Below are 17,931 nucleotides of genomic sequence, written 5' to 3'. Positions count from 1 at the left end.
ACAGTTCTTATTAATAATAATAATAGTAATAATTTATTAGATTTGCATGCCGCCCCTCTCCGAAGACTCGGGGCAGCTCACAACAATAATAAAAAACAATATTATAGTGAAACAAATCTAATATTAAAAAAGAAGCATATAAAACCCTATCATATTTAAAAACCAAACAGCACATACATGCCAAACATAAAATATAAAGAGCCTGGGGGAAAGGTGTCTCAACTCCCCCATGCCTGGTGGTATAGGTGGGTCTTGAGTAGCATACGAAAGACAAGGAGGGTGGGGGCAGTTCTAATCTCCGGGGGGAGTTTATTACAGAGGGCCGGGGCCACCACAGAGAAGGCTCTTCCCCTGGGGCCCGCCAAATGACATTGTTTAGTTGACGGGACCCGGAGAAGGCCAACTCTGTGGGACCTTATCGGTCGCTGGGATTCATGTGGTAGCAGACCCTGAAAAAATACAGTGGTACCTCTACTTACAAACTTAATTCGTACCGTGACCAGGTTCTTAAGTAGAAAAGTTTGTAAGTAGAAGCAATTTTCCCCATAGGAATCAATGTAAAAACAAATAATGTGTGCAAACCCATTAGGAAAGAAATAAAAGCTCGGAATTTGGGTGGGAGGAGGAGAAGGAGGAAGAAGAAGAGGAGGACAGTCGCTGCCGAAGGAAGAAGGTGAGGTGTGGTGAATCAAAAAAGTCCAAAACTTTAAGGCTTCAAAAAAGTGGGGGAACTCTGAGGTGGCGAGGAGGAGTACGTGCCTCCCATGCACCCAGCATGAGGCTGCCTCCCATACAGTGAGCCAGAGAGAGAAACCCAGGGGAAATAGCAGGAAACTGGCCGGACCTTTGTGCCGCTCTCAAATTTCTTCTGAAATTTTTCCAGACTCGGGTTCTTAGGTAGAAAATGGTTCTTAAGAAAAGGCAAAAAAATCTTGAAGACCCGGTTCTTATCTAGAAAAGTTCTTAAGTAGAGGCATTCTTAAGTAGAAATATAGCTATATCACTAAACCTTTTTTTTTTTTACAAAGTTCTCAGTTTTACTTGCTGATCGAATGCTATGCACCACTCTGAAATACAACAGACCATTTAAGGACAGAAGACGCAGTGCTCCAACAGAAAATTTCCTTCCCTCTTGGAACTAATACGGTACAAACTTTCCCTGCTATAATTGAAATAAGCCCATTTATTGCAAATATGCTGAAATTATCTCTCTTCCAATGTCATTTCTCCCATTTGATGCAAAATTAATCTTTGCCTTAATGCTGACTTTGAAATGGTACTCCCATTTTTTTCAGCTTTTTAGCTTTTATCCAGAATCTCTGATTCTGGATAGAAGCTGCAACCTCCCTGAAGGAGCACAATGTGGAGCTTTGCCACATACTCTTAAATGTGTCTTAGTCATTTGAGGCCTCAGCAAAGTGCATTAATGCATGTCCAATCTGAGGCTTGCGAGTCTATGAGGCAGAAAGACACCTAATGATAATAATCCATAACAGATGTCATATTCTTTAGATTACTGCAATGCATTCTGCACAAATTTGCCCTTGAATGTCTTAGCAGTACAATTAATACAGAATACAGCGGCAAAACATATTCAGAATAGATAATAATAATAATAATAATAATAATAATAATAATAATAATAATAATAATAATTTATTAGATTTGTATGCCGCCCCTCTCCAAAGATTTGGGGCAGCTCACAACAATAATAAAAGCAATGTTATAGCGAACAAATCTAATATTAAAAAAGAAAGCATATAAAACCCTATCATATTTAAAAACCAGACAACACATACATACCAAACATAAAATATAAAAGCCTGGGGGAAGGTGTCTCAACTCCCCCATGCCTAGCGATAAAAGTGGGTCTTGAGGAGTTTGCGAAAGACAAGGAGGGTGGGGGCAGTTCTAATCTCCGGGGGGAGTTGATTCCAGAGGGCCGGGGCTGCCACAGAGAAGGCTCTTCCCTTGGGGCCCACCAAACGACATTGTTTAGTCGATGGGACCCGGAGAAGGCCAACTCTGTGGGACCTTATCGGTCGCTGGGATTCGTGCGGTAGCAGGCGGTTCCGGAGGTACTCTGGTCCAATGCCATGTAGGGCTTTAAAGGTCATAACCAACACTTTGAATTGTGACCGGAAACTGATCAGCAGCCAATCAGGCCACAGTGTTGTAGAAACGTGGGTGAATCTGGGAAGCCCCACGATGGCTCTCGCGGCCGCGATCTGCACGATCTGAAGTTTCCGAACACTTTTCAAAGGTAGCCCCATGTAGAGAGCCTTGCAGTAATCAAACCTTGAGGTGATGAGGGCATGAGCGACTGTGAGCTATGACTCCCAAATAGGGCCGCAACTGGTGCACCAGGTGAACCTGGGCAAATGCCCTCCTCGCCACAGCCGAAAGATGATGTTCCAATGTTAGCTGTAGATCGAGGAGGACGCCCAAGTTGCGAACCCTCTCTGAGGGGGTCAGTAGTTCTCCCCCTAGGGTGATGGGCAGGCAGATGGAATTGTCCTTGGGAGGCAAGACCCACAGCCACTCCGTCTTGTCTGGGTTGAGTTTGAGCTTGTTGACACCCATCCAGGCCCCAACAGCCTCCAGGCACCGGCACATCACTTCCACTGCTTCGTTGAAAAAAATCCACACCAATTTAGTTCTGAAATAATTGCTCTCTTCTTATTACAGGTCAATTCAAGGTTTTACTAATAGTGTTTGAAGCCTTTACCACTTTCATATCCCATTATTTTGACGATTATTTCCCAGGCATGCACCTACCAGTGACAGTTTATTAATAAAAACTCTGGTCTCAGCTATGGTCATAAATTGAGGACTATCTGTATTTACATGGAGATGTGGATGACAGCCTTCCTGTGGCTTTGGAATATCCTAATCCTGAAAGCCCCAATATTACTGAAATTATGAATCTTCTAGTATCAAATAAAATCATAGCTCTTAAAATACGATTTGAACATTAGCATTACTATACTGATCATGATTTTGTCCATTAAAACCCTGCTGTTCTGTTCGGGTTGTATGTGACCCGAAGCCAAGTTTGAGTCCCTGTAAAAAATTTTCCCTGCATATCTGAAACTTGAAATTTCATGACTTTTCATCATTTCAGGGGTTCTCTCTATGAGAATTTTTTTTGGGGGGTGGGGGGTTTCTTTCTTGCTGAAAAACAAAAAGTCACACTTGTTATGTTCCCGGGTCACCCTGACCCGGACCGAAAACTCTTCATTTGAAGTGCTTATGTTTGGTCAATTTGAAAACTGTTTTCACTTGGAAAGTAGTCTGAACATTTCTGCACACAATGATATGAAAATTGAACTGAAAAAATTATGCATATTGCTTTAATTTGGTTATAAAAGGCAGACCCCCCCCCCGTTTTTCTGAATTTTTTTCAATTTATAGATAGTTTAGCTTGCAAAATGTGTTCAATTTTACTAAAGTTGGTGTGGGATTGGTAGTTTGAACATTTCTGAATATAAGAAAAATATAAATGAACTGAAAGAAATTATTCTTATTGTTTTTTTTAAATCAGAAATAAGCCCCCCCCCTGGCTGCTTGCAACCATTTTTACTTTTTATTTTTTTATGCTCCAAATCCAAAATATTCTTTAAAATCTTAGGCATTCATTTACTCAATTTAACAATGCTGATCATCATAAAAATATTTGTGGGGGTGGGGGCTAATTTTTTTCTGGGGAAAAAAAAGAGTCATGTTTACTCTGTTCGGATCATATACACCCGGACCAAAATGATTTTTTTTAGGTACTTGAATTTGGTCTTTTTGAAAGCTTTTTCCACTGGGAAACTAGTTTGAACATTTATGAACGTAATGATATGAAAATTGAACTGGAAAAATTGAGACTTATATTTTTATTTTGATCAAAAAGCCCCTCCCCCCCATTCTTTCTGAATTTCGTGTCAATTTATATTTTTTAAGGCTACAAATCTCTAAGGAATTTCCCCCCAAAAGGTTTGATATACCAAATTGAACAATCCTGAACATAAGAAAAATATAAATGAACTGAAAAAAAAGATTCTTATTTGTTTATTTTTGCCTCAAACGGGCCACCCCCCCCCTCGGCCTTGCTTCTTGCCATTATGTTCACTTTTTATATATATTTGGCTAGAAATATTTGGAATATCCTTTTGAAAATCAAGCACATTGTAGCCAGAGAACTAATTTTATGAAAGAAATCCATTTTACTAAAAACAAGTATGTAAGTTTGAAATTAACAGCATAATTTTTATATAAATTGAAATAATTGAACACGGGGGGAGGCATACTTTTATGTGCAAAATAAACCAATATGTATCAATTTTTCCAGTTCAATTTTCATATCATTATGTTCAGAAATGTTCAAGCTACCAATCCCACACCAACTTTAGTAAAATAGAATGCATTTTGCAGGCAAAATTATCAATAAACCTAAAAAGAATTCACAAAAACGGGGGGGGGGGCACATTTATGTGCAAAATAAACCAATAAGGATTAATTTGTGCAGTTCAATTTTCATTCAATTGTGTGCAGAAATGTTCAAACTTGTTTCCAGGTGAAAAAAGCTTTCAAAAAGACCAAATATAAGTACCTAAAATGATCAATTTGCAGTCCGGGTCAAATAGACCCGGGAACATAACATTAGGGAGGTTTTTCGAAAAGAACAACAGGGTTAAATACTCCACTATGTTATTCTGTAATTATTAAATTATTTGTCTTACTGGCCTTTATCTTGTTTTTTATGTTTTATAATCCAACAATTTCCTAGCAATTCTGTTTAAAAAAAAATCTATACTGATCACAGTATACGGCCAGGTCTCTAACCCACCATGCACTGAGAATCCTGACCATATTATAGATAACATAACTGTATACCTTAGGATTCAAATCAAAGAAGCTGTAATATTTGAACCGCAGTAGTAAAGCTTCATTTTCTTTCACCTCTTGTTCCATAAGTGATCTTGAAGAATCTAGCCATCTTCCAAAAGAAAGGGGGAAAAAATTAGCTCAGTCATTACAAAGCAATGTTTTCACACAAGCAAGCTCCAAAAGTAATGTTTTTAAACCTACCCCTGGTTGATCTTGGCTTTATCCAGAAGTGACTGTGGCTTATACATTTTGGCTAAGATTTCTGGGGAGTTGATTGCCTGGCTGACAGCAAGTATACCCGGATTTCCTTCTGATAAAGCACTGTCTCCAAACCAAGCTGAAGTTGGCGATAAAGGACTCCCATCATGAGAATCATAAGTTGGTGTCATAGTTTTGCTATAAAGCCCTGGACTTGAATATACATTCCCTAGATTGGAGAAAGATAGGGAGAATCAAATTAGTATTCTATACTTGGTCCACTCAATTCAGAAAAGAACTTACAATTCCAATTTTTAGTAAATGCTGCAGAAATAAGAAGGAATATCTACAGAGCATATCAGGTATACAGGAACATATGAATATGAGGTCCATATGGCATCCGGAATTTAAACTGGCCACATGCTGATGTTTTGGAAAGTGTTACAGAAAGATGGAATGGTCATCTATGTCAATAAAATATTTTAAAAATATGCATGTGATAGACAACCCCCCCCCCTTTTTTTTTTTTGCAATACGACAACCTAGATCATTTAGTGAAGCTCAATGGTAGGATATTCAGGACAATGGAGAAGTTCTCCAAACAGCGTATAATTTAACTAAGAAAGTTACAATTAGAACATGCCATTTAGATGGCTTTAGAACAGGGGTGTCAAACTCAATTTCATTAAGGGTCGCATCAGGGTTGTGTTTGACCTTGGGGGGGGGGCAGGGGGGCATGACCAGAGTGGATATGGCCAGCATGATGTCACTCATGTCAGGGGGGGCTTCAGTGGTGGCCCGAGAGCTCTGCCAAGAAAAACAGGCGCCCAAACTCTGTTTTCAGCTGCAATGGCCTCCTGCATCTCTCTGCCAGTGAAAACAGAGCTCGGGAAGGACACACACAGCCCTCACAAGCACCGTTTTGGCTGGCAAAAACGCCACAGGCTGGTCCTTCATTGTTTCCAGAACAGCCTCACAGGTCAGATTTAAACACCCCATGGGCCGGATCTGGCCCCCCAGGCCTTGAGTTTAACACTCCTGCTTTAAAACAAGGCTCTACAGTGTTCCCTCGATTTCCGCGGGGGATGTGTTCCGAGACTGCCCACGAAAGTTGAATTTCCGCGAAGTAGAGATGCGGAGGTAAATACACTATTTTTGGCTATGAAAAGTATCACAAGCCATCCCTTAATACTTTAAACCCCTAAATTGCAATTTCCCATTCCCTTAGCAACCATTTAGATTATTACTCACCATGTTTCTTTATTAAAGTTTATTTAAAAAAATATTTATTAAAGATGGACAAAAGTTTGGTGATGACACATGACGTCATCAGGAGGGAAAAACCGTGGTGTAGGGGAAGAAACCGCAAAGTATTTTTTAATTAATATTTTTGAAAAACCGTGGTATAGACTTTTCGCGAATTTTGAACCCGCGAAAATCGAGGAAACATTGTATTTTGATTTTTTTTTAGTTCCTCTGGGCCCTCAAAATTCAGGACAGATTATGAATATTGTAAATTTTCTGGAAAGATACCCCAGTCCCAAATATACTCAGGCCCCAACTATTCTTGCCTTTAGGAAAGCCATTAAGACTTGGCTCTTCCCTCCATCATTACTTGCCAATTGAGTGAGGATCTCTTTTTGATTCTTTTGTTATGTACTTAGCTCTCCATTTTATAATTATATATTGCATTCAGTTATTACTTGATGCAGTTTTTCTTTTTTGAATTGGGCAGCTCATACAAATAAATGGATTTTGGATTCATGGCTATTATTTCTCATGTACTTACACTATCTAAAATGTCAAAAGCAATATGTTTCTCGGTACTATTGTTGAGAAACATGGAGGTATGTTATTGCTACTTGCTATAGATTTAGGCACTGTGGGAAAAGAATGTGGGTGTAATATCAGAGCTTTTCTTATACAAATGATAGAAGTCTCTAGGCTCTACTTTCACTTAAGCAGCATTTTTCCAATCAAAATAAACAGATCTGTAAGTTTATTTCCTAGTTACACTGCATACATAAAATATGAATAATTTCTATTTCTAATACTCTGTTTCTGGTAGAACATTATATTTAAGTAGCACTCAATATATATTGTTTTTTCAATTGGAAAAATAAACCCAGAACCCAAATCACATATTTTGTACCAAATGCCTAGAGACACGGTCAAAATATAACCAAGAGACAACTGTAAGAGTCAATTATAATAATAATAACAGAGTTGGAAGGGACCTTGGAGGTCTTCTAGTCCAACCCCCTGCTTAGGCAAGAAACCCTACACTATTTCAATGGTTGTCCAACATCATCTTTAAAGCTTCCAATGTTGGAGCATTCACAACTTCTGGAGGCAAGCTGTCCCATTGATTAATTGTTCTAACTGTCAGGAGATTTATCCTTAGTTTAAGTTACTTCTCTCCTTGTTTAATGTCCATCCATTGCTTCTTGTTCTACCCTTAGGTGCTTTGGAGAATAGGTTGACTCCTTGTTTTTTGTGGCAACCCCTGAGATATTGGAACACTGCTATCATGTTTCTCTTGGTCCTTCTTTTCATTAAACTAGCCATGCCCAGTTCCTGCAACCGTTCTTCATAAGTTTTAGCCTCTAATCCCCTAATCATCTTTGTTGCTCTTCTCTGCACTTTTTCAAGAGTCTCAACATCCTTTTTGCATCATGGTGACCAAAACTGAATGCAGTATTCCAAATGTGGTCTCACCAAGGCCTTATGAAGTGGTATTAACACTTCATGTGATCTTGATTATATGCCTCTGTTAATGCAGCCTAGAACTGTGTTGGCTTTTTTGGCAGCTGCTGCACACTGCTGGCTCATATTTAAATGGTTGTCCACTAGGACTCCAAGATCCCTTTCATATTTACTACTGTTGAGCAATGTACCACATATATTGTACCTGTGCATTTTGTTTTTCTTGCCTAAAAAAGTAGAACCTTACTTTTTTCATCACTGAATTTCATTGGTGAAATTGTGGGACACCATATGCTCAAAATATAGCCATGTAATCCCTTGATTTTTAGATTTACATAGTTGAGAGAAATAGGAAGCAGAAAAGACAGGAGAGAAAAGTCCTATCCACATGAGCCTCACCTTTTACTGGGCCAATGTAAAGAACATCAGAGCCTATAAGAAGGAAAGAAAGGAAAATAGAAGACAGTAAGGTGAAGGCAGTGAAAGGAATAGAATAAGAACAACAAGGATGAAAAAAGGCAAAGTGCAGTAGTAAGATATTAAGACAAAACTAAGATTTCAAGTGGAGATAATTTACATTTTTTTAAAAAATTCACATGACAAGAGATAAGTTTATTATCGAGAAGAAAATTAATTTCTGTGTTTTCATATGAGATTTGGACATGATAAAAGTTAAGCACATGAAAAGACATGACAAGAAAGTATTGTATAACACGAAAAGGAAACACTATAGTCAGAGCATGAAAATTTTACTAGTTTGGGGAAGATATTTGAAAAAGTCTTGAAAGCAATAATTTTCCTTTTCTGTATTCCTGAAATACACAGAAACAGGCTGCTTGGTTTCAGCACAGTATGTGGTTTCCAGTCTCAAAACCAATATTTCTTAAAATAGTTCAGAATAACTGTACATTTCAATACAGCAGAAATTAAGCTAACACGCATTGCTATTTGCTACCTCTATATCAGCTTGAACAGAGTGCCTATTCAAATCGCTTGGTAAATAATGCTATTCTGTGTAACAAAATATCCAGACAGGTAGGTAGATGGGTGGGTGGATGGATAAGTAGGTAGGTAGGTAGGTAGGTAGATGGAGGGAGGGAGAGAATATCATAGGATATGATGATGAATGGATTGCCACTGCTCTGTTCAAATCCAATTAAAACCCATCAAAATTTTGAACGTCCATATTTGTTTCATACAATATATTGACCATATCGCCATATGGTTATTTTAAAGTAAACCTATGATAAATGTTCAAACCAAAAGAAATGAATCTGGAGAAAAGCCAATTCTCTTACTGATTATGCTTACTGGTTAGTTAACAGGGTAGCTAGGAAAAAGGCAAAACAAATGTTCTATTCACAAAGTATCTATTTCCACATTAACTACTACATAGTATCATTTCTATAAAGAGCTTCACTCTATAATATCACCACTAGATTAATCTAATACTGTACAGTATTAAACTCACAAGATACAATAAAAACAATGTGTACAAACATTAGTTAAAAACTACAAGCTAAAAACCCAATATATTAAAATCAACCAATTCAATCACAACCATACATCATGTTTAGTAGTCAGGGGGACTAGATCTAATTGCCCCAGCCTGATGACATAAGTGAGTCTTGAGACTCTTGCGGAAGGGGTGGGAACAATGTGAATCTCTGGAGGGAGCTGATTCCAGAGGGCTGGAGCCACCACAGAGAAGGCTCGTCCCTTAGGCCCTGCCAAACGGCATTGTCTGATTGATGGGACCTGGAGAAGGCCAACTGTGTGGGACCTAACTGGACGCTGGGATTCATGCGGCAGAAGGCGGTCCTGTAAGTAATCTAGTCCGATCTTTGTTTGTAACTGATAGTCTCCTTGAACAGCTGAATTTAAGTCTGTCTTCCAAAAACACAAAATTATTGTGCTTTAAACCAGCCATCCCCACTAAGGTAGCTATTCCACAAGTAAGCAAAACCCCTGAGATAGGTATCCACAAAATTGTATCTCATTGTCCATATTTTTTCTTTAACAAGAGACTAGGTTTCCCTGGTTTTGTCATTTTAAAAAATTGTTTAACTTGCTGATAAAGAATAATTCAGACTCTCAAACCAACTAGTGAAACAAACAAGGCAGTCCATAATTATTATTTTTTTAAAAAAACCTCAGTAAAAGCTCCAGAAAGTTAACAGAAATAACCATGTCACCATAGATTTATTTTCCTTCCATTTTTAAGCAAAAGAAATATTCTTCCAGGCATCACAGGAAAATTAAGGATACTCATAAATGTTCTTGGTAAAGAAAAGGTTTCAAGATTTTCCCATTGCCGATTGGGCTTCCTGGAGTTGCTTTTCACTAAAGATCTAAACATGATGCTTTACAATGACTTCCCCTGCAGTAATTTCTATGTCCTGTTTGCTTGCCGTATTTTGGAGTATAAGACGCACCCCTTTCTCAGCTAAAAGAGGGTGAAAAATTAGATGTGTCTTATACACAGAATGTAGCCCCGCCCAGCCTCTCAAAACAGCCTGTGAATTCTCTGTTTCAGAGACTTTTTCCCCAGTCTCTGAAACCTCTATTTGAGAGGCTGGGCAGGGCTACAACAGAGGCTTCACAGGTTAGAAAAATGCCTCTGAAATGAGGTTTTTCAGGCTGAAAAAGACAGGCACAGAGCTCACAACCAACGAACCCGTTGCTAAAGTTCACCTCTGGGAAAAGCTGATTGAGGGTATTCAGGGAGGCCAACTATCCCCAAATCAGTTTTTTTCTTCTTTTCCTCTCCCAAAACTAAGATGCATCTTATAGTCTGAAAAATACGGTACTTTGTTTGACAGGTAAAAGATGAAAATGTGTAGGGCAGCGGTCCCCAAACTACGGCCCGCGGGCCGCTTGCAGCCCACAGAGGCCATTTATCCGGCCCGTGGGTGAGTGACAGGAGCACAGGTACATACTTTTCTTTTAATTAAATTCTCTCCTTAATGTTCCTTCAAAAAGTACAACACCAATTATATTGTATTGCAGAGGTCTTCAAACTTGGCAACTTTAAGATTTGTGGACTTCAACTCCCAGAATTCTCCAGCCAACATAGCTGGCTGGAGAATTCTGGGAGTTGAAGTCCACAAGTCTTAAAGTTTCCAAGTTTGGGGATCCCTGTTGTATTGTATTGTATTGTATTGTATTTATTTATTTATTTATTGGATTTGTATGCCGCCCCTCTCTGTAGACTCGGGGTGGCTAACAACAGTAATAAAAACAGCATGTAACAATTCTAACTTATTAATCATTATGCCAAAGTGCTTCCTTCTTTCTTTATACATTTTTCTATAAACCAAGAAAACCTTGTATAGCCAATCAGATGTTAACAAAAGAAAATTAAAAACAAAACATAAACATATATGAATTTCAGATTTCTCTCCCCCCCCCTTCTAAATAGTACGTTCCCATTTTGTTTTTTACTTTAAAATAAGGTATGTGCAGTGTGCATAGGGATTTGCTCATAGTTCTTTTTTATACTCTGGCCCTACAATGAACTGGCCCCCTGTGTAAAAAGTTTGGGGACCCCTGGTGTAGGGGTTTGAAGCTTCACAAAACCGCTCTACTTTTTAACATTCTTATGTGTGGTTGACCCCCACACTTTGAAATGCCCCTTACAGAGCAGGCAGATTTGAGTGGGAACTGCATGCAAAAGTGTTAGAATGTGATTAACTGCACATCTATGGTCATTGTTTCAGTGGAATTTGGATTGCATAGAAAATTATTATCAGCTCTTCAAGCAAAACCACACAGAATTCCTCTTTAGCCCTCCCTGCTCAACATGTGAGGTCCAGAAATGAAGAGATGGGTATGCATAAAGGACACTGTGCCCAGGAGTCAGATTTAATCTTGTTCTCCCACCACCATTACATGCTTGGAACCTTATGCACTCTTAAATATGTATATAGTTGGTGGAAAGATCAAAAGCAATGTGAGAAAATATTATTTTACTGAAGGAGTAGTAGATCCTTGGAACAAACTCCCAGCAGATGTGGTTGGTAAATCCACAGTAACTAAATTTAAACATGCCAGGGATAAACATATAGCCATCCTAAGATAAAATACAGAAAATAGTATAAGGGCAGACTAGATGGATCATGAGGTCTTTTTCTGCCGTCAGTCTTCTATGTTTCTATGCCAAGAGGGATCTAGATCTTGTTTCTTTGTTGAATTTTTTTTAAAAAATGTCATTCTTTAACATAGTCCAGGTTAATTCATAATGAAACCATCCAAGTATTATAAGCATGTTTCAAAATAATTATTGCATAACTTGCTTCACACATTTTAACAGAAAAAGAAAAAAAAGCACTGTTACAAAACAGCAGGTTAGCTTATTTATTAGCCAGGTTGTTTGAAAGAATGCCGAGAGCACGAAAAAAACAGAAATTCAAGGCAGCCTGCAGATTTCCTCTTTTGTTGAGAGTGTTGAATAAGTTATTGAGCGACAGCCATTTATAAAAACCCGCATGTTGAAATAAGTGAGAGGAAAGGGTAGGGGAGAAAGAAAGAGAGGGACGTAGCTATATCTTTGCAAGGACTGTAGATATGAGGTTGGGCAACCCTGGTCCACTGTTTATCTGTGTACTTAAAATCTCTTGTTTTATCATTTAAGAAGGTCAAAGAATCTGAAGCATTAGCACGCAATCTAATGGAACCAGGCGAGCACATAGAGTAGAACTTATAAGTTGGCATTCAAAACATTTGATGTGTTTAATTTTAAAGCAGAATAGACAAAATGCTCCAGAATTCTTGTGTGGGCAGCAAGGGCACGGTCAGAATCTGTGACTATTTACCTAATTTGAGATGAAGTGAATAATTCAAAATCTAATTCCCTGTGCCGTCATCATTTTTCAAATCAAACAAATTGTACACACATGGCTTTTCTCAGCTTAGATGAAGGCTATTTTCTCCCAATGCTAAATAAATTAATACCGAAATTGTGCTTACAGTATAATCAGGAAAGAGATTAGTCACAAGTTAATGTTTAATAATTCTGTGCAAAGTGAAAATAGTGGGAAAATAGCCTTGTGGAATATTCAGACAAGCCAAACCACTGACTACCAGTTTTAAAGAAATCTCTCCCACATATAGAGAGAGATCAGCCTCTTAGTTTCCTAAGGAACTGAAAGCAATAATGCAGACTGGGTGATGGCCTGAAGTACATGCATGGAATTTCTTGCAATGGATCAAAAAAAGCATAGATTGTGGCCGCCTCTCTTCGGAGAGGGGCGGCATACAAATCTAATAAATCTTAATATTAATCTTCTTTGATGAAAAGAAGCAGCAAAGAGTATAGACCAGAGCCGGGGTGGCGCAGCAGGTAGCGTGCTGTACTGCAGGCCACTGAAGCTGACTGCTAGTTCTGTAGGTCAGCGGTTCAAATCTCATCACCGGCTCAAGATTGACTCAGCCTTCCATCCTTCCAAGGTGGGTAAAATGAGGACCCGGATTGTGGGGGCAATAGGCTGGCTCTGTTAAAAAGTGCTATTGCTAATATGTTGTAAGCCGCCTTGAGTCTAAGGAGAAAGGAGGCATAAAAATCAAATCAAATCAAATCAAATCAAATCATCCATACATACATACATAACTAGCAATGGTGAAACTATGGCACGGGTGCAACAGGTGGCACGTGGAGCGATATGTGAGGGCACGTGAGGCATTGTCCTATGTCAGCTCCAACGCACATGCGAGCACTGGCCAGTTGATTTTCGGCCTTCTTTTCAGCTGTTTTTGCTCTCCCCAGACTTCAGGAAAGCCTTCTGAACCCTGGGGAGGTCAAAAAATGGCCCAACAGGCCTACCGGATCAGTCCCAGAGGCAGCACAGGCATGCGCACAGGCGTGCAAACCCCCACGCAAGAATTTGCTTCTGCGTATGCACAGAAGCAAAGAAATTGCTGAAAATTGCTGAAATCTCACGCAAGGACATTCATATGTGTGAGATTTGGGCTTTTTTTTTAATTTTGCGCATGTGTGGAAGCAGAGAAAGGCTGAAAATCACAGATTTTTGTCAATGTCTTTGCTTCTGCACATGCACGGAAGAAAATTATTGCGCACAGGCACATGGGGGCGCTGCGGGGACATGCAGATGTGCACACATCACTGTTTCCGCTAACTGATCAGCGATCCCAGGCATACCAGGGGCAGCCCATCACTGGTCCAGAGGCTTCAGTGAGGCCTGTGGGCATGCACGGGGGGGCAGTGCAGGGGGTTGTAGGCATGGACGGGAGTGCAAGGGTTTTGTGCCTGCATTGCATTATGGGTGTGGGCACAGATGCAAATGCTATTGCGTGCATGCACATCCTTCTGGCAACCGAGCAAAACATGGTTCGCCATCGCTGGTATATACTTTTCTGCCTTCACTGCCTCCATACGAAAGGTTTGCATTGCCTTTTTGTTCTGTGTAGACTCTCCAAGATGTTAGAAATTACAAGCCAGGATTGCCGTGAGCAAGTAAGATTCACTTTGGACTTCTACATGAAGGCAGTTTAAAGGTTAATAATAATAATAATAATAATAATAATAATTATTATTATTATTATTATTATTATAATAATTATTATTTATTAGATTTGTATGCCGCCCCTCTCCAAGGATTCGGGGCAGCTCACAACAACATAAACAATGTACAAATCCAATTTTAAAATGCAATTTAAAACCCTTATAATAAAATAAAATAATCACACAACCAATCAAACCATACACCAGCCTTGACAATTGGGGTGTGTGTTAGTTTCCCCATGCCTGGTGACAAAGATGAGTTTTTAATAACTTACGAAAGGCAACGAAGGTGGGGGCAGTCCTAATCTCTGGGGGGAGTTGGTTCCAGAGGGTCAGGGCCGCCACAGAGAAGGCTCTCCCCCTGGGTCCTGCCAGACGACATTGTTTAGTCGATGGGACCCGGAGAAGGCCAACTCTGTGGGACCTAATCGGCCGCTGGGATTTGTGCGGCAGAAGGCTGTCTCGGAGGTATTCTGGTCCGATGCCATGTAGGGCTTTGTAGGTCATAACCAACACTTTGAATTGTGACCAGAAAGTGATCGGCAGCCAGTGCAGGCTGCGGAGTGTTGTTGAGACATGGGCATATCTGTCAGTTTGCTTTCTTGCTTTATTCATTCTCTTTCATAGAAACATAGAAGATTGACGGCAGAAAAAGACCTCATGGTCCATCTAGTCTGCTCTTATACTATTTCCTGTATTTTATCTTACAATGGATATATGTTTATCCCAGGCATGTTTAAATTCAGTTACTGTGGATTTACCAACCACATCTGCTGGAAGTTTGTTCCAAGGATCTACTACTCTTTCAGTAAAATAAGATTTTCTCATGTTGCCTTTGATCATTCCCCCAACTAACTTCAGATTGTGTCCCCTTGTTCTTGTGTTCACTTTCCTATTAAAAACACTTCCCTCCTAAACCTTATTTAACCCTTTAACATATTTAAATGTTTCGATCATGTCCCCCCTTTTCCTTCTGTCCTCCAGACTATACAGATTGAGTTCATTAAGTCTTTCCTGATACATTTTATGCTTAAGACCTTCTACCATTCTTGTAGCCCGTCTTTGGACCCGTTCAATTTTGTCAATATCTTTTTGTAGGTGAGGTCTCCAGAACTGAACACAGTACTCCAAATATGGTCTCACCAGCGCTCTATATAAGGGGATCACAATCTCCCTCTTCCTGCTTGTTATACCTCTAGCTATGCAGCCAAGCATCCTACTTGCTTTTCCTACCGCCCAACCACACTGCTCACCCATTGTTTTTACAAATAATTCAAGTATGTCATTGTTTTTACAAATAATTCAAGACTGTGAACATAGGGACACACTTTCAGCCTTTGCATAGCTGACACACATCTTCCTCCTCTTATTTTCCTCCCTTCAGGCTGCAAAGATAGCGTATAGGGAGAAAAGCAGTCTTCCTTTTCCCTTATACCCTTGTCTCTTTCAGCCCAACTCATATCTCATTATCCAACTGGATAACATCATCAGTGCATGAGTGTGGGTTCTGCAGTAGCTTGCCCTGCCTGTTTTGGGATGGAGATAGTTTCCTCCTTGGTGGTTCTTTGATTATTGCTTTCTGCATTATTGTTTGTCTGGTCCTGATCCCTGTTTATCTGATTATGGGCTGCTGGAAGAGATGGGTCTTTTTACTTGTGTTTTATTGTCTCTTGTTTTGAATGTTGTTTAAATGTGGTTTATCTCTGTGAATGTAACGAGGGCTGTTTTATCTGAATGCCAAGCTTCCAGGAATTTGTGTCTTTTTTCTTGAGTAAACTACTTCATGCTTAGGAGAGCAGATCAAATGCTTCTTCATAAGTGGGAAGTGTTACACCCCCCCCCCCCAACAGCATAATGAAGATGAGATTCCTATTGAAAAAACTCTTTTCTGATCCAGCAGATCTGTGACAATGTAAGATAATCGAAAACATTTTATTTCTGGGAAAGAAGATTAAAGCCTCAGATGCATCTGGATGACATTAATTAATTTTGATTATGTACCAGGCCTGGATTATATTAAGATTATTTGATTGCCTTAGCAGATCTTTCAGCTGTGGCAAGGGGGACGTTTGCCCAGGTTCGCCTGATGCACCAGTTGCGGCCCTACCTGGACCAGGAGTCACTGCTCACAGTCACTCATGCCCTCATCACCTCGAGGCTTGACTACTGCAACGCTCTCTACATGGGGCTACCTTTGAAGAGTGTTCGGAAACTTCAGATCGTGCAGAATGCAGCTGCGAGAGCAATCACGGGCTTTCCTAAACATGCCCATGTTACTCCAACACTCCGCAGTTTGCATTGGTTGCCGATCGGTTTCCGGTCACAATTCAAAGTGTTGGTTATGACCTATAAAGCCCTTCATGGCATCGGACCAGAATATCTCCGGGACCGCCTTCTGCCGCATGAATCCCAGTGACCAGTTAGGTCCCACAGAGTTGGCCTTCTCCGGGTCCCGTCGACTAAACAATGTCGCCTGGCGGGACCCAGGGGAAGAGCCTTCTCTGTGGCGCCCCCTACTCTCTGGAACCAACTCCCCCCAGATATCAGAGTTGCCCCCACCCTCCTTGCCTTTCGCAAGCTCCTTAAAACCCACCTCTGTCGTCAGGCATGGGGGAATTGAAATTTTCCCTTCCCCCCTAGGATTATAGAATTTATACATGGTATGCTTGTATGTATGAGTGGTTCTTTAAATTGGGGGGTTTTAGATTATTTTTAATATTAGATTTGTTTACATTGTCTTTTTATTGTTGTTAGCCACCCCGAGTCTTCGGAGAGGGGCGGCATATAAATAAATAAATAAATAAATAAATAAATAAATAAATAAATAAATAAATAAATAAATAAATGTCAAATTGGATGGGAAGAGCATGGTCTACTAATCTTGAAATTCTTAAATGATTTTGGTATTATTGAGCATCCAGCATTTAAAAAAAATATTCTTTGGTGAGACTACTTCTTGGGACACAATTTTAGAAACATAGAAACATAGAAGTCTGACGGCAGAAAAAGACCTCCTGGTCCATCTAGTCTGCCCTTATACTATTTTCTGTATTTTATCTTAGGATGGATATATGTTTATCCCAGGCATGTTTAAATTCAGTTACTGTGGATTTATCTACAACGTCTGCTGGAAGTTTGTTCCAAGGATCTACTACTCTTTCAGTAAAATAATATTTTCTCATGTTGCTTTTGATCTTTCCCCCAACTAACTTCAGATTGTGTCCCCTTGTTCTTGTGTTCACTTTCCTTTTAAAAAACACTTCCCTCCTGGACCTTGTTTAACCCTTTAATATATTTAAATGTTTCGATCATGTCCCCCTTTTTCCTTCTGTCCTCCAGACTATACAGATTGTGTTCATTAAGTCTTTCCTGATACGTTTTATGCTTAAGACCTTCCACCATTCTTGTAGCCCGTCTTTGGACCCGTTCAATTTTGTCAATATCTTTTTGTAGGTGAGGTCTCCAGAACTGAACACAGTATTCCAAATGTGGTCTCACCAGCATTCTATATAGCGGGATCATAATCTCCCTCTTCCTGCTTGTTATACCTCTAGCTATGCAGGATTCTAACCTTTCTTGGCTATGATAATGCTGGCAGACTATTTTTTCACACTTAAGTGACCAACCAATGT

General features: G+C 39.7%; 1 protein-coding gene across 6 annotated transcripts in view; it reads right to left on the bottom strand.

Annotated features, from left to right (window-relative positions):
• Positions 1–17,931, bottom strand: part of FERMT2 (FERM domain containing kindlin 2) — a 124,143-nt gene that overhangs the window by 40,815 nt on the left and 65,397 nt on the right. For all 6 annotated transcript variants that reach the window (XM_070749324.1, XM_070749321.1, XM_070749325.1 and 3 more), the window contains exons 5-6: positions 5,077–5,302; positions 4,882–4,984 (exon numbers count right to left, since the gene is read on the bottom strand). In XM_070749324.1, coding sequence (XP_070605425.1) covers positions 4,882–4,984; positions 5,077–5,302 — 329 coding nt within the window. The remainder of the gene's footprint in view (positions 1–4,881; positions 4,985–5,076; positions 5,303–17,931) is intronic.

The sequence above is a fragment of the Erythrolamprus reginae genome, chromosome 1 (genome assembly GCF_031021105.1).
Source record: "Erythrolamprus reginae isolate rEryReg1 chromosome 1, rEryReg1.hap1, whole genome shotgun sequence".
NCBI classification, from domain to species: Eukaryota; Metazoa; Chordata; class Lepidosauria; order Squamata; family Dipsadidae; genus Erythrolamprus; species Erythrolamprus reginae.
This window is presented reverse-complemented; position numbering and strand designations above follow the sequence as displayed.